At 43.0% G+C, this 25,310-nt stretch overlaps 1 protein-coding gene across 1 annotated transcript in view; it reads left to right on the forward strand.

Annotated features, from left to right (window-relative positions):
* Positions 1 to 2,929: 2,929 nt before the first annotated feature.
* pias2 (protein inhibitor of activated STAT, 2) overlaps positions 2,930 to 25,310 on the forward strand; it is a 25,191-nt gene continuing 2,810 nt past the window's right edge. The window contains exons 1-13 of the mRNA XM_076890538.1: positions 2,930 to 3,173; positions 7,194 to 7,359; positions 15,865 to 15,952; positions 16,040 to 16,090; positions 17,157 to 17,247; positions 17,333 to 17,467; positions 19,235 to 19,340; positions 19,823 to 19,896; positions 21,281 to 21,441; positions 23,661 to 23,794; positions 24,710 to 24,893; positions 25,010 to 25,146; positions 25,226 to 25,263. Of these exons, the coding sequence (XP_076746653.1) occupies positions 7,248 to 7,359; positions 15,865 to 15,952; positions 16,040 to 16,090; positions 17,157 to 17,247; positions 17,333 to 17,467; positions 19,235 to 19,340; positions 19,823 to 19,896; positions 21,281 to 21,441; positions 23,661 to 23,794; positions 24,710 to 24,893; positions 25,010 to 25,146; positions 25,226 to 25,263 (1,311 nt within the window). The 5' untranslated portion in view covers positions 2,930 to 3,173; positions 7,194 to 7,247. The remainder of the gene's footprint in view (positions 3,174 to 7,193; positions 7,360 to 15,864; positions 15,953 to 16,039; positions 16,091 to 17,156; positions 17,248 to 17,332; positions 17,468 to 19,234; positions 19,341 to 19,822; positions 19,897 to 21,280; positions 21,442 to 23,660; positions 23,795 to 24,709; positions 24,894 to 25,009; positions 25,147 to 25,225; positions 25,264 to 25,310) is intronic.

A 25,310-nucleotide genomic window follows, 5' to 3' on the forward strand; every position in this document is an offset into this window, starting at 1 on the left:
TTCATGACAGGTTCCTTCAGCCTATAGCTGTACTGTTCCAGTCATGTTTGCTGCCACTCGGAGCCTGTCTCAACCTCTCCCTGAAATCTGTGCAGCATCCTTTACTCTTCATTTCCTACCATTGCATCCTTGCCTCTGCCTTCACTCGCTTCCTCTTGATTTCCAAAGTCGTCCTCCAGCACTACCATCCAACGCTGCTCCAGCTGTCACTCGTTACTCTACGCCCCGCCCTTGATACACGCCCACAACACAAAATCATGGCCAAAAGATCTGAAACTGATAAAAAAGAAGAAGAAAAAATTGCAGCTGTAAAAAACAACAACAGAAAACAGACAAAGGATACTTTATTCAAAATAATTCATCTGCTTGTTTGTTTTAATTTTTAAATGTCAAAAACAGATGGAAATCACTTTTCCAGATGAACAAAGCTTTTGATCCTAATTTAGTTCCATAGCAATGCGCCACATTTGACACGGCAGCAATACCCACGGCAGGCTGTACCCAGTCTGTCCCCGGGGCCCATAGTGGGACCCATCAGCTCGGTGGTACATGCTGCTTCGGTGGCCTTAAAGAGCTTGGTCTCACTCTCTTATCTATATAAATTAGCGAGGATTTGACACGTGCTGTGGGACCATTTCCTAACACATGTTAAACAACAGCAGTTTTCAGACTCTTGCTTGTCGTGACAGGCTTCACTGTGAGTTTCCTTGTAGCTGCTGTAAAGTGAACCGCACTGTTATGGCGTTATTTTTGTGCCACTATTCTGCAGTGTTGGGACTAACGCGTTATTAAGTAACGCGTTACAGTAACTACGTTATTATTGTGGTAACGAGCACGGTAACTAGTTATTATGCCAAAATCAGGAACGCGTTACTCGTTACTGGGATTTAGATAGGGTCGTTACTCGTTACTTCGTGTGGTGGCTATCACGGAGCTTCCACAGATTCAGTAACGTTAGCAAGTGGTGGAGGCCAGCAGGTGGATGAAGGAAAAGGGACCCGAGGCGGCCGCCGGTCCAAGTGTGAACTGAACTTCAGGTAAGAAGTTATGACCTGCAGTCTCTCTGGGTCAGATATAAACCAAGTTTAGGTGGAGTTTATTTTCGTTATTCTGACTTTCTCCGTACTGCGTGCTAGCTAGCATGACGGAGTTTCTATACAGCTGGGTGGTGCTATGAAGTTAATGATGTTGAACCTTATTTTGTTCATAAGTTATTAGAGTTGCCAACCGTCCCGTCTGGTATTCAGAGGAAATATTACGCGTTTCTTATTGAGGTGAAAAGGAACAGTTTGTCCCGTAATTCAGCTGCAATGAAAAAGACACAAAGCTGGAGTTATTCTGTGTTTACGCTGCACAGCTGCCTCTCCTCTCATTCTCCCGTTTCTACTTCAATCATGAAACTGATCAATGATCAGCTGATCAGCTCTCTTGTTTGTTTATCGCCCACTTTGCGCCGAAAGAGGAAACCAGCGGATGTCACGCTAAACAACAGCAGCACGTTTAAGCTTGATCAGCTGTTGTTAGACTTTATTTAATATTACTTTCTAGTATCAGCTGATGTTTGCTGGAGCCACAGCTGTAAAGCTGCTGGTCATGATATGGTTTGGTTATCTGGTGAGAGGGAAACATGAAGATGAAACCAGGAGATGTCCTTACTGGATCATCAGAGCTGTGATGGAGAAACAGGTTTACCTTTTAGGTGACATGGATGAGTTGAAGTTATGAACTGTTTCTGAGAGACAAATAACACCAGGATCCTTTTCTAAGTAGCTGACAGCTGGTAACTGTGCAGGGGCGGGTCTAGCAAAGTGTTGCCAGGGGGGTATGTAGGGCATTAACAGGGAAAGGGGGGCACAAAGAAATACTTTTCTTTCTTATTCTCATTTAAAATGTCTCGCTTTTAAAAAATAATTATCTGAATCTTACAACAAACGATTGATAGATTGATGCATATATACCATCAGAACAGTGTACATCACTGTCACAACAGTGTTTATTTTCATTCAAAGGCTTTATGATTTTTCCTATAATGGTGGGCCGGTCTCTAGTCAAAATGCCCGGGCCAGTTTTCTGTCCCAGTCCAGCCCTGTATGCAGCTCATCTGCAGTCTGGTGTTACCTACATCTTCCTATTCAGAAGGCAGAATTTCCGAGTTCTGAGTACAATCGAAAGCACCACGACTGCAGTTTTTGTGTTGGATGTAAAAGGCGCACATGACGCTGTGACGTAGGCTAGAATCATGGCAGCAGTCAATGACGGTCCAGGCGTGGGATTTCTCTCGTGGAAATATGCACATTATCTTTTCCTTTCTATTGGTAGGTGGCACAGTGCACTGTGGCAAGTAAGCAAGCTAGAAGACTGCAAAGTTATGGGAGCAACACATTAACAAGAGAATTCTGAGTAAAACCAAAGTTACTTTCCCTAGTAACTAGTTACTTTGAAAGTAACGAGTAACTTGAAGTAACTGCGTTACTTTTGAGAGAAGTAACTAGTAATGTAACTAAGTTACTATTTTAAAGTAACTTACCCAACACTGCTATTCTGAGCACACGTAAAAAAAAGTTTGCAGGTGCAAGTGTTGTATTTTGAGGAGAAATTTATTTTGAGCGAAGAAAAGCTAAATTTGAGTGAACAAAATTCATTGCTGCGTGCAAAAGATGTATTTCAGTGTTTGCTATTATCCACACACACACCAGCAGCCCCTCTCGCTCAGTTTTTGCATTTGCGCTCGCTCGCAATGTGTCGCTCGCGCTCTCAACATTTCTGCCCGTGCGCGTTCAACTCTTTCTCTACACCGTTATATTTGTGCCACAAAACCAGCCAATCACAGACTTGGATGCAAAAAACTCTGATTGGCTGTTCTGGTCTCCAATCAGCTCGAAATGACGAAATGCAATATCCCAGAATGCATTTCGTTCAAAACTCAAACGAGGCAGTGGCGGAGGAAGACAGAGTTTGAAATATTACTCTGTCTGCGTCACAAAATAAACTTTAAAGATATTTTCCATGCGAGAATGTTTCTGTGTAAACTTCAAATACCATCACATATTTGCACAAGTGCTCTGACGTTTTCGGAGCTGCCTGGCACAAAAATAACGCCATACACTGTAGCTTCACCTGGAAGTGATCACACTGACCGGAACAACAAGATGGCGAGGACTGTGGTGCTTCGGGTAGGCGAAAACAAAACACAACCTGTAACTCGTGTTGACGCTGAAGCTTGTAACGAAGAAAGCAGCTGATGTGTGTTTGTGTGAGTGATGGGCGAGGTGGGCGCCCACAGGCAGGGATGAGCGTAGTCACGGGAATCGTGGACGTTTCACTATGTAGCCCTGATGCTAACACAGGCTAGCCAGTCTCTGCTAGCTCCCAACAACCCGCTGTTATTATAAGTTAATGCGCCTGAAGCTCGCACACTGTCTTGATGTACTACGTGTTGTATGTGGCAGACATGAGTGTGAGGTATGGTGTAAGAAACATAATAGTTTCCGTGGGAATCTTAAACCAAACTGCTAATCGAAAAAACTACATACACCCGATTAGCCAAAAGTTATCGCGAGGCTGTGAGTTAAACACGATGTACACAAACATGTTAAAACATCCGGGTTTTCATTTTATTAGTAACGAGATTACAGAAACTTTGCTTTCATGTCGTGTTAAATATTCCTGATCCAGCGCTCGTTCACCGCGTCTGTATCATCACACTGTCGTGGGTTCACTCACCGTGGACGTGACACTGAAACAAGACCCCAGATAAAGGACAAACTAAGCTGGGCACTTGGCCGTGCTGTTGTGTGTTCGTCTTCAGTTCTGAGAAACTAGAATCAGTTGTTTGTTCAGCTGATGAAATCAGGTCTGTCACTTTCATTCAGACAAACATTTAAACTCGCTTTTGAAAGTTCAAATGGATTCATTAAAAACACAATGAAATACACGATTGAAGTACTTTTCTTACGCTCTAGTTTTCAGTTCAAACATATAACAAATCCACGTTGTAATAATAAACTTTGACATTTGATCTTTTTCAACTGCAAATTAAGTTAAACTTCATCAAATCTGTTTAATTCAGTCAGATAGTTCTGAGTTTTGTCAAACACACCAACACTGTATCTGTCATAAATGTTGCCATCCGACAGTTTCAAATTACATGCAGTTTATTCCTGATGATACAGCAGCTGTGATAAATCACTATAACATGTTGTTGTCACGTAGAGACAAATTCATATGAAGATATTACTGCTTATTATTGCTGTGAAGCCTTCTTCTTATAACCAGAGCAGCTGCTCAGTCGAATCCTTTTCAGTTGTCCTTGTTGATAAAGACTCATTCTTTGGAAATCTGCCTGCATTTATAAATTAGACCTTTTAACCAGTCAGCCTAAGCAGCTGTGTCCAGAAAGGTTGCCTCAGGTGAAATGGGCCCTCTCGTTTAGTAGTCAAAGTCAGCTTTATTGTCAAAGATCATATGTACAGTCGTACACAGGAATTTGGAATTGCAATGCTCCCCCAGTGTACACTAAAAATACAAAGAGAAGGAAATAAAAACAAAATAAAATAAAAAGTTTTATGTACAACACAATACAACACTACACAATTATTTAAACAGCAGTGTCCAACACAATCGTAGTGATTGTGGGTAAGTTCGTGTGCAGTGGGAGTGGGGCAGTCAATGAAAGGCTGATGGTGGTGGGTCAGAGTTTGTATGTTTGGAGGGGGGGCTCAGAGGGAAGAGGTGCATGCAGGTCTGGAGATCATGTGTGAGAGCAGGGAGTGAATTCAGCATCCTATTGACCTGTGGCGTGCCTGTATCGATAGAGTTAGGATTAGTGTTGCCACACAAAATATCACGTGACCTTACTTTAAAGAAAAAAGGAAGACCTACAGAATGAAGCGACGCAGGATTTTCATTTAGTACCATAAGTGTATCTACTCAACATCTTCTAATGAGTTCCAACCTCGGTGACCTCGACCTAAATGTCAGAGTACGTTTTCTGGGAATCTTGGGAATGTGATAAGTTGAGGATGAGATGATGTAGGATGTTTTAAAGTTGATACCATAGAGTTGAGGGGAGACACTGATGGATTGCAGTAGTTTTTGTAAGAATGTGTTTTAAGCCTGAGACTAGATGAAGGATGATTAGCATGTTTAACGAACAGAAAAAAGACAAGTACTGTGTGGATGTCACCTGCCTCTAGGGTTGGGAAACGAGGATTCCTTGGAATCGTTAGTCGGTCTGCCTATAGATCCCAGTTATCAGTTCTTGCACCCTCGTTACGATCAGCTGATTTCAGTTTGTGGAGGAGGAACACAGCAGCGCAGTCCGCAGCGTGGACATGACTTTTATTTTTATTGCACAAAAGGATGAGAGCGTGATGGTAAAGTGAGACTGCTCCAGGACAGAATCACACTATTAACACAACTTCAGCTCTTTACAAGCACATGCACAGACAACATGCTAACGCTAACGCTAAACTAGCCAAGATCCCAGAGTGACGTTAAAGCTGAGTAAATGCTGACCCCAGACCAGCACCGTTACAAAGTGAGCTGCTGCTGAACTTGAACAGGCAGCAAACTGATGAGCAGTCAGGCTGCAGGTTTCTACCTGTTGATGTTTCTACAGTAGAATCACTTTGAAGTGTCTTTGTGCTGGTTTCATTATGAAATGGGCGATATGACCTGAAATCCATATCACGATATAATTTGAAGCACGTGCGGTAACGATATATATCGCGATATATTCTTTTCTTCTGTATAACGTATTTTCCACACTATAAGGACTTAAAATCCTTTAATTTTCTCAGAAGTCGAGAGTGTGCCTTATGTATGAATTCTGGTTGTGCTTACTGACCTCGAACCGATTTTGGCTGCAGAAATCTGTTAAAAATGTTTTAGTACAACTTTGTAAGCCGCACTGCTTGATGAATCGTCAGAGCATTACGGCTGCCGTAGTGAGGAGCTTCGCGGAGTAATCTGGGTCCAAAACTCCGTCCGCTTCAGGTCCCAAAGTCAAACGAACACTGAGAACATTAATGAATCAATGTTACCGAAGTGGAGGAAGCGCAGTTTTTGGCTTTCTCCATATTTCAACAGTGCTTCATCTCTTTGCTATGACTGTCGCCCGCCATCATTTGCAGATGATAATGGTTGTAGCCGCTGCGATGCTTTCGACCAAAACAGGCGCAGCTTGATGACATCATCAACATGCGCTATCGCGATAGAGCGGTATAGTCAAAATCTCTATCGTTGGCCAAATTTATATCGTTTCTATCGTATATCGTCTCTATCGCCCACCCCTAGTTTCATACATAAACACTCAGAGAAAGATCACGAGTGTCCTCATCAGGATAGCATCTGTGCTGGTGTGTGGGGCTGTAGCCTCAGGTTATATTGTTAAATGGTGATTATGAGACAGTGTGTTTCAGCTTATTTTACAGAGTAACCTGAAAGTAATGTTATGAGTGGTATATATCAGATTTGTTATATCCTCCTCAGCTCCCGTCCCTCTGCTGTGGGATCGTGGCAGAAATGTCCTGTTTTGTCTCTGCTTGATAACCATGTAAGCTGAAGCTTGCTGTGTGTCAGTAACCCACATGTTGTCGTGTGTGTTTCACACATGATGACATGTGACTAGTTTAGTGACACAAACAAACACTTTATTCAGTAAAAACAAGCTGGTGTTGAACTTGTTGGGAAAATGTTTGAACCAGAGAAACTGTGGAGTCCTCTCACAGCAGCCGGCTGTACGTCAGCTGCTATGAATGAATTCACATTATGACATTATTATTCCAGTCAAACCCTGAGGCAACAACATGTTGATATGTTGATAAAACACCTGCAGTTATAATATTGTAAAGTACTAACAAAAGGGCCTCTTTTGCTTTTTTATGCAACATTATTCTAAAAATGTTACTGTACGCTCAGATCTACATCACACAGTTGTGCTTTTTTCACTCAGTGCATCAGTATGACTGTAGAAAACTCTTTGAATTTGTTTTTATTTTATGCTAGTATTCAGTCATGTACCGTCGAGGCGTGTTACTGGGCTCAGTATCAGGCTGTCTCTGTTTACGTATGAAGGAGCTGTGTTACCAGTCTGTCTCCAACCGTGGAGGTCCAACCATCACTGCTGCTTGTTCTCTGTTGATTGAAGGCTAACCATAGTAAATACGCATTCATTTCTCTATGTTAAACAGGAGTAAGTTCTGTAACACAGACGGGTGAAGCAGCCGTGTGTCCCCACATCCACCATGAATCTCCAGCAGCCAGCCCCTCCCATCCCCCCTGTCCACCCTGATGTGCAGATGAAGCCTCTTCCCTTCTACGATGTGCTGGATGTTCTGATCAAACCTTCAAGTCTAGGTCTGCTTTCACTTTGTTTTTAACACTGAAAGTCAAATGTTTTATTGGGTTAATACGATAAGAAATGTCGGCCTTTACTCGTGTAAACTGAGCCCAGTGTAGAGCACAGATAAACCATTGCAGGGGTGTCAGACTTCCTGTTCCATGACCTCTTCACAGCAGGTGGATGAACTGCGTCATTTCCTGTGAATTAGAAGCTTTCTCGAGCTTCTCCAGTGTTAGTGCTGCTCATGGTCAGTTAGGTTACATCGAGGGTAGCAGGGATGATTTATGGCGCCCTCACGCTCATAGGAAGTTCATAGGAACTTGTGAAAAAGTCTTGAAAACATATTGTTTTATTTTATTGTTTTATTTTTTGTACCTTTTAACATTTCACAAAGTAAACTTGTTTTGTATTATGAACACATGTTTTTGTTGGCTGGTTAGAGTTGCATGGATCGCAGATTTATCCGTTTTTTGTGAATATAAGCTGCTGACTGGTGAGCAGAATTTTCAGCTTGGTACGTTAGTGTTCATCGTCAGTTAATCATCAAACATATTTAGTGCTTATAACAAATATATTATGCTAAATAAAGACAGATTTTTCCACAATGTATATGATAGTAAGAGTTAGTAAACCTCTATTAAAGTCTCCCTCTGCAGTCTGTTGTTTCTTAGATTCAGCATTGAAACTGAATTTAAAACAAAACATAGATGATATTCTGTTGCCTCGGCAACCACCAAGATCTCACTGCCTACAGACATTCAGTAACTCTCATTGGATAATGTTAATAAATATCTTTCACTAAATATGAACGTTTTCTACCTGTCCTTGTTTAAATTATGAAAGAAGTTATTATGCCTGAGAATCTCTAGAATGTCGAATACTTTCCACTAAACAGTTGTCTTCTACTTTGGTTAGTTTTTTTAACAACCATTTAAAAAACATATTTTGCTTTAGTTTTATTTTTTACTGCAATTCCTGTAGAGTAGCTTTTATAGTGTTAATTCAGTATGTGCTACAAAATAAAAGCCTTTCCTTTACATTAGGTTTGTGGGCATTTTATTTTGAATTGTTCTAATCATGGCACTTCAAAGGAACAGCGCATCACAGGAACAGCCTGTGATGTCACTGTGCACATTCTACTGAAAAACCTATAAATAGGGGAGACATTCAACCAACTTCAGTGGATCTCGGATGGCAGAAACACAAAACAACCTGGTTGTTAAAACAAAGACAAGGCAGACGCAGAGAAACGCAGACGCAAACGCTGACGCATCTACAATGGCAGAAGCAAAAAAAGCCGCACAACCAAATACTGAAAAGTCTCCTGTGGCACAACCACCAAAGGAAACGGTTGTGAAACCAAAGAAACAACAAAAGCAAAAACAGAAAAGAGTGGCTGAAGAACCAAGAAGACCAATTACTCGGGCAAATGCCCGGGCTCTTCTTGAAGCTCAAAACAGCACGGGTTATGGAGCAAACTCGAAAAATGAAGAAGTGCAAAAAAACACTGAAGCCACTCCTGAAAAAGAAAAGGCTGAATCCCTCCCCATTTCAAATGCAAAGGAGGACATGGAGAGAGAGGGAAATAGGAAGAACCACAGCAGACCAAACCCTGTGCCTAACGGAGGGACTTGGCAATATCAACCCAATCCCACATTTAGACCCCCGTTTAATCCCTGGCACGAGATTGCTGCTCTCAGACACCAACTGGAAGCCTCCCAATACCATCAGAACAACCTTTACTGTAAAATGGTAGGTGCAAACAAGAGGGCCTCTTATCACCAGCTTGAGGTGAACAAACTTTGTGAAGAAATTCACGAGAACAAGCGAAATTATGAGGAAACGATTAAAGACCTCATAGAGCAGCTGGAAGAGGCTTCTAGTAATAAGCCCAATGACATCAGTGAGACAGACACTCTCACAAATGACAATGAAGCTATTGTCATATTGGATGAGGTGATTGCTACCCTGCAGGACCAAATCAGCCACCCTACCACAGAGCAGTGTGTGGAGTCTGCCACTCCAACCACAGAGGCTTCACACACTGACTCTGTAGGACTGAAGTCCTCTAAGGAGGCTGAATTTGAGCTCAAATGTAGGATTCAGCAAGAGCAGATTGAGATGCTCCAGAAACAGCTCCTAGCAGCTCAAAATCAGCTTGAAGAGCAGGCCGTTAAACATAGGCAGGAGCAGGAGACACTCAACCTGGAAATCAGTGACCTGAAATCCCAGCTCTGCCCCAACAAGGCCCTTCATGATTTGAAGAGAGAATCTCCTGAGCGAGAGCTGAAAGAGGCCAAAGATTGCTCACTTAAAATCCCACAGCAGCACAAAGAACAAAATTCCACTGCTGCAAATGAAATGCATAAATGTGAGCCTCTGAAAGAAAACGAGACTGGAGAACAGGAGAAGATGGAAAAAGAGGACTCACTGCCATCCACTGCAATGTCTCTGCAGGAGCCTCAGAAAGAAAAAGACACCACAGAACAACAGAAGATCGAAAAAGAAGAGTCAGCTGCATTCTCTGTACAGGGATCTTTGCAAAGTCTACGAGACAAACAGAAAATGCTCAATGTCAAGGTGGCTGAACTCGAGAATGAAGTTAAGAGCCTGCCAGAGATTCCGCCAAGTAAGAAGAAGAAGAAGAACAAGAAGAAGCGGAACTGTGTGCGTCCCCAATTTCACATAATTGGTGTCAACATCAAGTCCTAAAAATCATATTTATATACAACTAAATTGTCAGTGAACATTTGAACCCCTCTCGGTCGAGACAGAAGGCCACCCCTTCCTGAGCCCGGTTCTGTCAGAGGTTTCTTCCCATTAAGAGGGAGTTTTTCCTCTCCACTGTCGCCAAGTGCTTGCTCATAGGGGATTTGGGGGCTTTTTTTTTAACACCAACCACTGGTAAGTTCACTGACATCAAATTTAAGACTCAGCAAATATGGAAATGGATCATTCGTCATCAAGTGAGGAATCATCCATTTAAAACATGTTTGCTGAGTCATATTTAGTTGTATATAAATATGATTTCTGTCACACTCAGGCCAATCACAGACTAATTTGGACAATTGGTAAAAAATAAATAAATTGAAAAAATTGAAAAAAAGTAGTTGTGTCATTGTTTCGTGTAGATTTCAAATAACATGCCATTTTATGTCAACATATTTCTGTTACATTTGTAGTGCTCGTGGTTTTATATTCTTATGATCCTGTTTGTTTGATGAGTATATCCTTCTTCCTTACTTCACATATTTACTGCTGCTTGGCTAGCTTTAGTCATGCTAGCATCAGCATGGGTAGAAACAGATACACATCAGAGACATCACATGTAGCTTGTGTTTATGTTCAGAGTGACATCTGATTTAAAAGCAGGCAGCAAAGCACTGAGCAGCATATCAGTCAGCACAGAAAACAAATGCCATAAATGTCATCAATTAGGCTGGAATAGTTTGTTGTTTGTCTTCTATTGTAAGTGCTTTACATTTCAGCATGACATCCTGTATGTGTCCTACACTGAGGACACTTGAAACTGGTCATTTTCTTAGAATGGAGCTAAAGATAAAAACAAAACAAAACTTTCATAAGAAACCTTTATTCTGCAGTAAGGGACATTAAAAACCTAATAATGTTATCATTAAAAATATTAAAATGTGAAGTAAATGGTAAATGGCCTGTATTTATATAGCGCTTTACTAGTCCCTAAGGACCCCAAAGCGCTTTACACATCCAGTCATCCACACATTCACACACTGGTGATGGCAAGCTACATTGTAGCCACAGCCACCCTGGGGCGCACTGACAGAGAAGTAATCATAATTTTTGCACAAAATCAAAATAATCTGTTTATGACCCAGCAGTCTTAGCTAATTATAGGCCAATCTCCAACCTTCCTTTCATATCAAAAATCCTTGAAAGAGTAGTTGTCACACAGCTAACAGATCATCTGCAGAGGAATGGTTTATTTGAAGAGTTTCAGTCAGGTTTCAGAGCTCATCACAGCACAGAAACAGCTTTAGTGAAGGTTATAAATGATCTTCTTATGGCCTCTGACAGTGGACTCATCTCTGTGCTTGTCCTGCTAGACCTCAGTGCAGCGTTCGATACTGTCGACCATAATATCCTATTAGAGCGATTAGAACATGCTGTAGGTATTACAGGTACTGTGCTGCAGTGGTTTGTATCATATCTATCTAATAGACTCCAGTTTGTGCATGTAAATGGAGAGTCCTCTTCACACACTGAGGTTAATTATGGAGTTCCACAGGGTTCAGTGCTAGGACCAATTCTGTTTACATTATACATGCTTCCCTTAGGCAGCATCATTAGAAGACATAGCATACATTTTCACTGCTATGCTGATGACACCCAGCTCTATCTGTCCATGAAGCCAGATAACACACACCAATGAGTTAAACTGCAGGAATGTCTTAAAGACATAAAGACCTGGATGGCCGCTAACTTTCTGCTTCTTAATTCAGATAAAACTGAGGTTATTGTACTCGGCCCTGAAAAGCTTAGAAATATGGTATCTAACCAGATTCTTACTCTGGATGGCATTACCTTGGCCTCCAGTAACACTGTGAGGAACCTTGGAGTCATTTTTGACCAGGACATGTCCTTCAACGCACATTTTAAACAAATATGTAAGACTGCGTTCTTCCATTTGCACAACATCTCTAAAGTTAGAAATATCCTGTCTCAGAATGACGCTGAAAAACTAGTTCATGCATTTATTACTTCCAGGCTGGACGACTGTAATTCATTATTATCAGGAAGTCCTAAAAACTCCCTGAAAAGCCTTCAGCTAATCCAAAATGCTGCAGCAAGAGTCCTGACAGGGACTAGAAAGAGAGAGCAGATTTCTCCTGTTTTGGCTTCCTGTTAAATCCAGAACTGAATTCAAAATCCTGCTCCTCACATACAAGGTCTTAAATAATCAGGCCCCATCTTATCTTAATGACCTTGTAGTACCATATCACCCTATTACAGCACTTCGCTCTTGCTCTGCAGACCTACTTGTTGTTCCTAGAGCAGGGCTCGCAAAATCGCTAGCCCGACGTCCCGGGGCTAGCGATTTTTCCAGTCGGGCTACCAAAATCTATCTCAGCCCTGCCCGTCGGGCTATCATAGGAAGGAAAAATATATGTCAATGCTTTTGCATTCTTTCGGAAATGTAGCTGGGTAATTATGTCATTGGAATCGGTGAGCCACTGTCAATATGTGACATATTGAAATCGCGTTTGAATTTGCGCTTGTTTTTTGCTTCACTTTGCAATCGCGCAAACTGTGCATAGAGAGCGACAGTACTGATTGGTGAGTGACGATAATTTGCGCACCAATTCCTCTGACATTGTCTTATCAATCGTTAGCTTACTATGCAAACATGACAAGTGAAATCTCCCACAGCTTAAACATGTGAGAGGTTGATCGCGCAGAGAATCGCTGACAACGTGAGCGCGTGTGTAAAAGCAGCAGGATATATATTTTAGTTCAGCCAAATAAGACAGGTCAGGGTGAAGAAGTGACAGCCAAAGAAAAGCTTACCACAAAACGGAAAAGAACAAAAAGAAAGTGCAGCTTTATGGTTTCATGGACAAAAGAATTTCTGTGGCTGCAATATGACAAGCTAAATAACCAGGGGTGCACATAAGTGGTCCGCAGGTGCGCATTCGCTGTCAAAATAAAAAACACGCATAAGATAAGAAGTTGCAACGCGTGTTTGTGTACATAAGATTTTCTGGAGGAGGACAGACATTTGTTTAGAACGCTTAAAGATGTCGAAGAAGCTCCTTTAAGCAATTACTTTAGTGTTCCTCCACCTCCAAAGAAATGTCAGAAGGAGTCCGAACCACAAAAGAAGCGCGTGTTCTTGGAAAAGTGGTTGCAGGAGGTGAGCTGGCTTCAAACAAATGATGAACGCACAGAGATGTGGTGCAGAATGTGCCGTGAAAATCCCACTCTAGCGGACAAAAACAGTGCCTTTTATATGGACGCAAACGCGTGTTGCAACTTCTTATCTGGTGCGCCGCTTAGTTTGACGTCACATCATGTGTCACAAGACACAAACTTGTGGTGTGTCGACTGGTCTTGATTTTTTACAACCAGGTGCGTTGCCCATCTGGGTGGAAGAGTCTTTTACCCCCATGTTAATGATGCTCCAGAACAGGAGCTCAGAGACGTGCAGATACACAGAAGGAGACGCTGGAACAGTTTGGAAAGAACAAAAACACTCGGCAAAGTCTTGACTTCCAGTTTTGACTTTTCCTCGCCTCTGTCAGCACTGACATGGTGGTGTAGTCTGAGTGGTGACACCTGTGGCTCAGGAGAATACTGCAGTGAGTATTTTATACCCGCAGTACTACTTTAAATGGTCCCAATTAGGGCTGGGCGATATGGCCTAAAATCCATATCGCGATATAATTTGAAGCACGTGCGGTAACGATATATATCGCGATATATTCTTTTCTTCTGTATAACGTATTTTTCACACTATAAGGACTTAAAATCCTTTAATTTTCTCAAAAATCGAGAGAGTGTTCCTTATGTATGAATTCTGGTTGTGCTTACTGACCTCGAACCGATTTTGGCTGCAGATATCTGTTAAAAATGTTTGATGGATTGTCAGAGCATTACGGCTGCCGTAGTGAGGAGCCTCGCGGAGTAATCTGGGTCCAAAACTCCGTCCGCTTCAGGTCCCAAATCAAACGAACACTGAGAGTTAAAAACGGTCTAAATTCTTTCATCTTTAATAAAATCATCAGCGTTGCTGCTTTATCAGGTGTAACAGTTAGGTTTAACATCCAGGCATCCATGAAAACAGAATTTATTAAATTTAACGGAGTTAGAAGTTAACAGGAAGTTAGCTCGCTAGTTACCACCTAAACATTTCATACCATGTTCTGACTGAGAGATTTTTGAAACTAATTCAAACGTACAGCTCTGCTGTCACTTCCAACATAAATGAAGACAGAAACTAAACAGCAGTGATGTTTGCAGGGTTACTGAAGTTGGGCTAGCTGCTATATAATGTTGTGCTACGTGACTGCTAGCGACACAGCTATGTTAGCATAACATTAGCACAGTGAAGCTGGAGGTTGAACGCCAACTTTTTTTCCACTCGATAAAAGTTAACGTGAGGGATTCTGGTGGTCAGGGACAAATGCAATCACATAGCAGGATGCTGTACACGGGCCAAACTAAGTCAGGAGAACAACTGAGATTATTCATCCACAATACGAGGTTAGTTATTAATATACTGAAACAACACCGGAATAGAGCAGCTGCGAGAGAATCCAACATTAATGAATCAATGTTACGGAAGTAGAGGAAGCGCAGTTTTTGGCTTTCCCCATATTTCAAAAGTGCTTCATCTCTTTGCTGTGACTGTCGGCATAATTTGCAGATGATGATGGTTGTAGCCGCTGCGATGCTTTTGACCAAAACAGGCGCAGCTTGATGACATCATCAACATGCGCTAACGTGATTGAGTGGTGTAATCAAAATCTCTATCGTTGGCCAAATTTATATCGTTTCTATCGCCCACCCCTAGTTTCATACATGACTGTTGGAGTGAGTATACTTGGCTCATAACTTGTCCCGTCTGCTTGACAATCAGTACACAATGTTGCCATCTAGAGGACAGAAAATGTAATTAATTTGATTGTCCTAGTCCCAAAAATCTATTTGTAATTTCAGTTAATTACACATCAACAGCATCGAGGACACAGGTGTTTAAATCCAAAAATGTGTTTTTATTTACCCTGAAATATGAAAAATGATGAACAAATCCAAAACTTGGACAGGCAGACCAAGAAAAGAGGTCAACTCGATAAACTCCAAATATTAGCTACAAAAACAAACACAAGACAAACTGGAACTTAAATACTGGGTTAGCTAAACCCTGTGACACACAAGGCTGTCACATGACCAACACTACAAAACAATGAAACTCCAAACACCTCCCCAGCCTGATAAATGAAGCTGTTCAGCAGTCTTTCAGACAGATTCTGGATGCCGTGGTACCTCCTTCCCAAACGCAGGAGGAGTGTGGAGCCATCAACAGCAATGCTGATGGTGCCATGTCGTCTGGAAACCCAGTGATTTGGTTGGTGGATCAGCTGGGTGAGGAGTAGTGGGCTGAGCACACGCTGCTGTGGAGCCTTTTGCGCAGCATGATGTTGTTGGAGGTGTTACTGCTGTTACCATCATGGAACAGGAACTGAACTGAAGTGCAGGAACAGCAGTAGCACATGAGTGGTTTGAGAGCACCAGGGAGGGCGTCCTTTAAGGATGCAGACTGAAACAGGTCGTGGGTGGGTGAGGATGGACTCAGTGTACTCAGGCACATGATGATAAAAGTCACTGCTGTGGGGCAACAGTCAGTATAACAACAGCTAACAGAGAGATGGTGCCGATCTCAGTGGAGAAATCATTGAAGTCAGGATCGTTTGTCCAAAATATAAATGACAGAGAAAGTGTGTGTTGTAACCTGACTTGACAGCCCTGGTTTCTGTTGACAGGAGCGAGTACGGCTCAGAGGTACCACCAGGAAAAATATTTTATCTTTGCGTTGACGCCACAACAAGTTAGAGAAGTGTGCATCTCCCGGTAAGCCTGTTTCTTGATTGGTCAGTTCATCTGCAGTAACTGAAAAAAGTTTTTAAAATCGACTTTAACTGATTTAAACTTTTTCAGAGACTTTCTACCAGGTGGGAGGAGAGACTATATGGTTCAGATTCAGCTGAGGTGAGGATGTTCAGTTTTCTGTAAACACTTAAAGTGACATTTATACACCGAACACAGTGCCTAAAGACAACACGACATTGCAGATTTGATCAATCTAAACCGATGTGTGACTTATACACACTGAATTTTGAGGAAAATTCGTCCTCAAAAAACGAACGGTTTAAAAACAAAAGAAGAAGCTGAAGCGATGATGATCTGGTCCTGATGATCCTGAAGGAGAAAAGGAGGAAGCAGAGATTCCGAGTTCCTCCAGTTCTCACGAGCAGGCAGCAACATGGAGAATATCACAGCGTACATACATGTTTCAGGATGGCAGTTTGAACTCAGAGAGGTCATTCAGATGGACCCAGAGCAGCGTCTAGCTGTGTCTGAGCTACAAACTGTATTTCCATATCATTGAATATTCATACCAGTGCGAGATTTGAGCTACGAGGGCACCTGTTACCAAATGCTGTAATCTGATTGGTCAGATCTCTTGATTCGGAAACGTCAGAAAGCTCCAGCTTGGTTCAGATATACACGGCGGGTGAATTGACGCGGTCGGTGTGAAGAGGGCTTTACATTAGAACCTGACCCCCGTCATATTGTCCTCTGTGAGATGTTAGTGTGGATGTTTTACACTCTGTAGTGGCTGATAAATGAAAACAGGAGAAATACCAGCCCACTGATCTGAACACACTGGGACTGGTCCCTGACTTCCTGTGACAATCAAACCAGATTATTTCTGTCATATTATGACAGTAAACATTCATAAATAACTGCTTGTAACAGATCTCGTTGTTTGCGTTTCAGAAAAAACATTATTGTCCAGATTTTTAAATATAAATACAGCTCTGTCTTATTTCTCCTACAGCAGTTAGGCTCGACCCACTTCTCAGTTAAGAGTAATGATGAAGTCTCAGTTACCTAAATAGAGTATATCAGAGTATATCAGAGTATATCTGTGTATATCAGAGTATATCTGTGTATATCTGTGTATATCAGAGTATATCTGTGTATATCTGTGTATATCTGACTATATCTAAAGTTTCGTACTGGGCTCTGAAATGTTTCTGTGTGTTTTCAGGTTTTGTTTATCAGAGACGAGCTGCCCTCAGGAGGACAATTACCCCAACAGTCTTTGCATAAAGGTCAATGGAAAACTGTTTCCTTTGCCAGTAAGTGCTCGTTGTACTGCAGTCAAACAAGAAGCCAGGCAAACTTTATATTGTGAATATGCTAACGTTGGATTTCTGCCTGCAGGGCTACGCACCGCCACCAAAAAATGGCGTGGAACAGAAGAGACCAGGAAGACCACTCAACATTACCTCCCTTGTTAGACTCTCATCTGCAGTACCCAATCAGATTTCAGTGACATGGGCACCTGAAATTGGAAAGGTAAGAGAAGAAGCTCAAGTTGGAAATGTTTTAAGCATGCTTATGTTTATGCGCTGTGATGTGTGGAGGTGGTGATGCTCTCTGAATTCACAGGGTTGTAATCTGGATACTGCCACACACACACTTCTCTTTAAAGGAACACATTTACAGTCACATCGTTCTAGTCTCATCTCTGAAGCAAAACAGCAGAATTGGAAGAAACAGCAACCGGGCTCCGGCTGCAGGGACTCACAGCAGCAACAACCTGTTAAAGAGAAACTCACCGTAGATATGAAACAGACAGATGTGTGTATGGGATGTTGTCGAGACACGAGACTTTACCTGATGCCAAACATCAGTGATCCACACTGTGTATGAAGTGTCTCTGTTGTTATTATTAGTGTGACAATGAGAAGCATCAAGAGATTGACAGACCACGTGATTTTTGCGCATTGCATGCCGGGAACTCGTGGCAAAACAATCCAAGTACCTGCATCAAATGCAAGCATTTGCAGCACCGCAAAATGTTCATTCTTCGGTTCCAATAAATTCTTGCTTTTTCTTTGCCCCCCAAAAAGGTATGTACAAAACGAAGGAGAGCAATGCCGGTCCGTACAAAGACAGACTTGATGAAAAGTCAAAGAAAAGATACGAGGAAAAAATCAAAGGAGTGAAAGGGTCAGACCCTTACGAGCACACAGAGGGACAAAAGACATCAGCGTGCTGCCCAACTTTCACCACGCTCATATTTATAATTATACGGTTCTTGGAGTGAGTGCATACACTCATGAAGTTTAGTAACTTCAGGTCACTGCAACAAGCCCAGGTACAGTTTACCGACGGATGGGTGCAGGACCTTGAAATGCACCGTGTAGAACGAAAGACCATCGTACGTATCATAAGTTTACCAGTCTCACAAATCGTCGTCATAAATACACATTCGTTAACCGTTTATTAATAGGACCTTTGAGCTCAACGGTAATTAATTAGTAGTGGAAATAATTTCTGGTAGCATCACAGAAATGTAGCAGTGACAATAATATTGTATGCTGTAATCGCAGTGGACAATTAGTGATACAAAACAACTGTTTTATCCTGTGAATAAAAGTATATGTTTTTGTCAATGTACCATAATAACAGAAGCGAAACGCAATATTGTGTCAGGACAATTCACTATTTATGCACAATAAACAAAGGAGCATAGAGCGACAATTTCTGTTCAGCGCCAGACTTGCTTGTAACCTATATCACCAATTATGTTATGAAAATGACGCATTAACTACAACAGCAGACTGACCTTCGTGTAAATGCTTGGAGCAGACTAACCTGTGAGCTGGAGGGTTCTGGGACGTTATATTTGGTCTTTGAATGGCTGCAATCCAGTCGCGTCTTTGTTACTTCAGAAACATGGCTCGAACAATTTCTCTTCAACGACGTAATCCGATAACAACCGATCTCTTTACTCGTCGGCTTCCCGTGGCTGTCATGCGACCGGCTATTGCAGTTAATGATACAACAGCTTCTTGACATTTTTGTGTTTCTTTTTATCGCTGTGTGACTGATTTCAATTGAAAGCCTGCGTGCGATAGTACCGCTTGCCACGAGTTCCCAGAATCCTTTGCGGTTTTACCCCTGAGTGACGTCACATTTTCAATCTCTATAGCTGAAGCCGGTTGTGTCATTGAACATCTGTTGTTCCTTCCTGTTATTGATGTCATTTTAATCCTGAGCGTGTGTTTGACTCCTGCTGTTTCACACTGAGTATGAGCCACGCCGTCTTTGTTTCAGACCTACTCCATGTCTGTGTACTTGGTGAGGCAGCTGACGTCTCCCCTGCTCCTGCAAAGACTGAGGATGAAGGGCATCAGGAACCCAGACCACTCCAGAGCACTGAGTAATAATGAGCTTGTTACTGTAACAGTTACAGAGCAGCAGTAACTGTTACAGCAGTAACAAGCCCCCCCACACACACAGTACAGGTCTGATTGTAATCAAATGGTCTTCACCCAAACGTGAGCTGCATGAGCGACTACAACACTGATGCCTCAGCTTTACAGTCTTACTACAACTTTATTCATCCTCCTCACACTTATGTTTCCCGCGTATACTCAGGTAGATCACATGACATCAGGTAGATCACATGACATCAGGTAGATCACATGACATCAGGTAGATCACATGACATCAGGTCATGCTGACAAACAGCAGAGACATGACAGTTATGTTCTTAGTTATTTCCTGCCTGAGACTGACATGTTCCAGGCAGGAGTCAAAGCTGAGTATAAGACCAGGCTCATAGTGTAGAGATGTGGTGAAGCCCTGTCGTGTGTGTTTCAACCTGTGTCTTTGCATTTTGCCCTCCTCTCTGTGTTCCAGTCAAAGAGAAGCTGACAGCAGATCCAGACAGTGAGATTGCTACAACAAGCCTTCGAGTGTCTCTTATGTGCCCGGTAAATAAGCAGCCATGCAACATGTGACACGTTTGAAGCTCCCTGAAGTTTGAACACTGTGTGTGCTGAGTCCACGAGTCAGAACGAGGTGTCTACATGTAGTGTTACTAACAAGCTCCACCTTAAACCCTCCTCACTGTAGAACTGCACTGATATAGAACTGCAGCCAGACTCTGTTCTATGGGACGTTTTGTGGCTTTGGACCTGAAAATATTTGGACAGCAGCACAAACTAAACTAACACATTCATAACAAAACAGTCAACATGTAAGTAGTGTGCAGGAAAATGACATGAACCAAAACATGAAGAGAAATCTGGACTCATATGTAAACAAATGATAAATGTCATACATGGCTCTTGTCCCGATTCGTGATTGAGGTGAGAGACAAACGACCTCTGGTCCAAGTGCGTCAAAACAATGATTTTATTAAACACGTGTGTGGAAAGATGCACAGCTCGATATTGTCACCCCAGATCTCCCGTCAAAACGTACTTTCAGCATGGTTTTATCATGTCAGGGTTCACGCCCCTTCTCGCGTTAGACAAAACATCACATGTACAGGTTATAATTAACGACAGTTCAACTAGTTTCCGTGTTTAACAGCATTTCCCCCTATATGGTTGTCTGGCTGCTCCAGATGCTTCCTGTAGGCCCGGATCACTAGTTGCCAAGCAGAGACAAAGCTAGATGTCTTTCACCTTTACCCTAGAAATTATACTTCATGTCTATGTGTATGTAAGCGTGTTAGGCACAGGATTGAGTGGTGTAATCAACTCAATCACAATGTACTGTATCACATTCTTATACACTAGGTTGACAATGTGTTGACTAATTGTAACACACAAAACTGACCTGGGTATTGTAGCATGCAGGTCATTTCATCAATATATCAGTTCAGACATAACGCTGAACGACACTTTTAACCTTCATTAGACTGTATGCTTAACGCTATCATGAGCACAAATGTCATACCATGATTGGATATGGGGCGCATAGGGTCAAAAAATCGGATTTGATGCGCTTTCGCCTGCAGTGTGAACGTAGCCTAAGTAGGAGCTGGTTGGGCCGAGGTCAGGTGAAGGTCATAGTGTTAAAGAAAACCTGCCGAGCTGTGATTATTAAACTCTGCTCGGTTGAGAGGGAACTCCCTCCAGCTCCAGTTGAGGCTGTGTGGTTGAGTCTCCCTGCAGCTTCAGCATTATGACCGTGTGCACATATGCAGAAAGCTGCTGATGATTTGACTCTTACATACGTCACAGATGTTGACACATGAACCTATAACGCGTTACACACACTCATATTTCCTGAGTTTCACGTATGAGCCGAGTGCTGACCCGCTGTGTTTACCCATCGGCCTGACCTCAGCTTTGTTTCGTCCTGCAGCTGGGTAAGATGCGACTGATGGTGCCATGCAGGGCTGTGACGTGCTCCCATTTGCAGTGTTTCGATGCTGCCCTCTACCTGCAGATGAATGAGAAGAAACCCACCTGGATCTGTCCTGTGTGTGACAAGAAGGCTGCGTATGAGAGCCTCATCATTGATGGGTAACTGAGCAGGCCGTCATCACAGAAACATGACATACTGGAGATCATTTAAGCAGGACCACAGCTCCCTTTTTCATTTGATCCACCTCATGTCAGTACATGGGGATCTGCACTGGTCTGTGAGGCCTTCCCCAAACTGCAGCCTCATTCATGCTCCTCCCATCCGCCATTATCTAATAGAAATGCTGTCAAACCTAAATGAGGATGTGGTCCAGCTGGTGAAACACTGAACAATCATCCATGTGTGCTTTATGCACCGTTTGGTGCCCGTATGTGTCAGATACTCAGGTGGACTGATGGCTGAGGTCCACCTGTTGGTGACTTGGATCGGGCCTGGGTAGGCTTGGCCCAATTTATAGTGAGGCTGTGCTCAGCTCAGTGTTGTTTACCTGCGTATCTACCTTACAATATAAAGCACCTCGAGGCGACTGTTGTTGCAATGCTGTATAAATAACACTGAATTGAAGGTGGGACCATGAATGTGACGCTGCAAGTCCGTTAGGTGATGCTGAAGGTGGTCAGTCCATCTGCCCCACAGGCTGAATGAAACTCTGGATGACATGTTGGTGTCCCCAGGTGAGAGAGGTTAGTGACGGGAGAAGATGTTAATGTAAATGAAAGGAACAGAGGTGATGAGAGGTTAACTAGGTTTGATGTTAAGAAGAGAAATGCAAGAGGATGGATCGTGGAAAAGGATGGAAATAGCTTTGTTGAAGATGGAGGTAATATGTGAGCAGAGCCAGGTTCACACAGGTACATCTCATTTAAAGGTACCACCTGAAGAGGTAGGAGACTGTAAGGTGGTGGCAGCAACAGTCTACCTAGGCAGTATAGGATGGATGAAGGTGGAGGAAAGGATTACGTGGTGGAAGCTGAAGGCTGACTGTTGCAAAGAGTTGGGGTCTGGGTTGGACTGAAGCACTACAGCACAACTGCCAAGAAGGTGTTTGGGATAGTGTCTGGATAGAGGAAAGAGGACAAGGAGACTTGGTGGTGGAATGAGAACGTATCCAAAGGAAGAGTTCAGCAGATGGTCTGGGAGGGAATGTAGACAGGAGGCTAGGTGTGCAGCCACGAGAGGAGCAGCAGAAGAAAAGGCTTCATCTGAGGCTGGAGAAAAGACCGATTGGCTGGGACGAGAGATTGAAGGACAGAGATGGGAATGTGCAAGTGAAGGAAGTGCACTGAAAACGTCTTAAACAGGAGCTTACTGTCTCTGTGGAGCCAGAGACAACATACTGAGAGGAAGTGTGGTCCTACATGAGGACGTGTGAGGGTGGAGCAGGACATGTATGAGCACAGTGAGGTTTGTGGGCAGAAGAACAAGAGGAAGACCACAGACGAGGCTCATGTATGTGCTGAAGGAGGACACGGAGAGGGCTGGTGTGACAGAAGAGGATGTTAGGCTGAGATGGAGGCAGACCTGTGGCAGCAGGAGCAGCTGAAAGAAGGAAGAGTCTATCTGAAGCCCAAAGCCTGCAAATACAAGACATCCTCCTCATTTTCCCCTCAGCTATAAAAGACTGATGGGGTCATGTTGTCATTTACACCCAGGTTTGTGAAACTGACCTCACAGCCCAGTTTTAATCTGTGCTGCTGGTTTCAGTCAATACACAACTGTCCTGTTTATAAGGCTGCAGTCAGCTGAGACTGAAGGAGTCAGCTGGAGGATGAAGAAACGTTCCTCCCACTGAAAACATCCAGATGAACAGAATCAACTTCCTGGGATTTCCTGACCAGGATCATTGAGCAGTCATTAAGACTTCAGAGAGTTATTCCTGAAGACTGCTGAAGGAATTACAGGAGCGCTGCCTGAGAACAAACGTGTTCATACTAGAGTTGAACTATAAACTGGTTTTGCTTTTTATACAAGATTTAGATTGTTCAGTGCATGTTTGAATGATTCACTGCAGACATTTCTTATTTTCCAAGCAAATGATCAAAACTGAGGCAGGTCTTTAGCCTTCTGCACAGCACTGCACTCCACATATAATGAATATGCATGTAATCTTCCCTGTGCACAGATGCATATGTGATCAGTACTGATGACATCAGACTGAGCTGTTTGGACATCTCTAACACTGACACAGTGCTGACAGCCTGCGTGACGCGTTCGTGTGACCGTACTTCACATCAGTGTTTTACCTCTCTCTCTCTCTGTGTGTCTCTCTGTCTCTGTGTCTCTCTCTCTCTCCCTCCCTCCCTCTCTTGTACTAAAGATTGTTCTTGGAGATCCTGAACGACTGCTCGGACGTGGATGAAATCAAGTTCCAGGAGGATGGGACGTGGTGTCCAATGAGACCAAAGAAAGACGCTGTAAAGATCCCCACTCAGTCCGTTCCAAAGGTGGACAGTAAGTATCGTCCCCTGCACACCTGGCAGCTTCTAGATGGTGTGGATTCATGTATATGTGAGTCCTGTGGGCACACAGCACTGGCCTGTATGGTGGGCAGGGCTGCAGAGGCTAGTGTGTTAAAACAAATGTCAGTGGCTGCTTTGATTTAGGAGCTTTGTTAAATAAATAAATAAAATATTTGATTCAACTGTATTTATATATCACCAAATCAAAACAAAGGTCTTCTTAAAGCGCTTTATATCGTAAGATAAAGAGTCGACAATAATACAGAGCAGGACTGAAACTTTGAATGTGAGTCATGGAGAAAGGAGGATAAGGCCTGGGACGACCACAGACTATTAGCATCAGGGGGTGATCACGTGACCCTGTTTCTAAAATAGTTTTGTTCCTGTGTCAACAGAAGTCCTGTAAGTTTCCAAAAGAAGGGTGAAGGATGTTTGCAAAGCTGTTAAAGACTCATTGTTGTCTGCACAGCACTGAGAAATCCTTTTAATCTCACTGGGACAGAACTGGGAGAAATGGATTTATTCATGAATCCATCTTTGTGTCATTGTGTTGTAAATGAAACTGTAGGTTTTTGGTGCTTTGACAGTGTTGTTATCAGACCCAATAACTGAGCTGAAAGAGACGGAGAGGAACCGACTGCGTGTCCAACAAACCTCCTGTGAGGATCAGTAATAACAGACCATCATCTTCTCCCAGTGTCCCAACCTTTAAGTCCACTAATGGACTAAAGAGCTTACAGAGTGGCTCCATACATGCTGATTTTAGCCATAAACCGTCTGTTGGCTGAAACCTCACCTGTAGTAACCAGATTCAATTCAGCTCGTTGAAAGATGTGAAAATGATTGCTGTCGGTCTTTTCTTGGGACGGGAGGAGCAGACTCATGTCAGGTGACCTTTACCTTTCAGCCTCGGCTCCTTTGCGTCAACCGTCGGTGGCCCCTCATTCTACTGAGCCCAGCTGCACCAAGAGGGCGGATGTGATCGATCTGACTATAGAAAGCTCTTCTTCTGATGATGAAGAGGACAAAGACCCTCCACCCAAGAAACGCTGCGTCTACATTTCCAAGAATGAGGAGATGCATGCAAAGGGGTGAGCCATGTTTCAGTTTTCCCGTGAACCATCTGGTGTGACCGCGCTGTACCCCAGCATGTTGATGATTACATGTGTGCTCATCAGCTGTGTGTGTTTGTCTTTGATGTTCTCAGAGTGTTGAGCTACCAGCCCACTGTGCGAGTGCCAAACGTCCAGGCCCTGGACCCGTCGTATCTGAACTCCACACTGGCCGACTATGCAGTCCCCTTCCATCCTTCTGCCTTGGCCTCCATCCCCACAGACATGCAGAGTGAGTCAGAGAAACACTCACTGACTGTCAGCTATGTGCACATGGATACTGTTCAAAATCTGATTCTTCTGTCTTTCAGGTCTGGATCTGTTTTCCTTAATTCAAACTGATCCACAGGTATGTGTTTTATGTTCCCTCCTTTTTTTAATGCTGTCTGAACTGAC

This window comes from Maylandia zebra, linkage group LG12 (assembly GCF_041146795.1).
Source record: "Maylandia zebra isolate NMK-2024a linkage group LG12, Mzebra_GT3a, whole genome shotgun sequence".
NCBI lineage: Eukaryota > Metazoa > Chordata > Actinopteri > Cichliformes > Cichlidae > Maylandia > Maylandia zebra.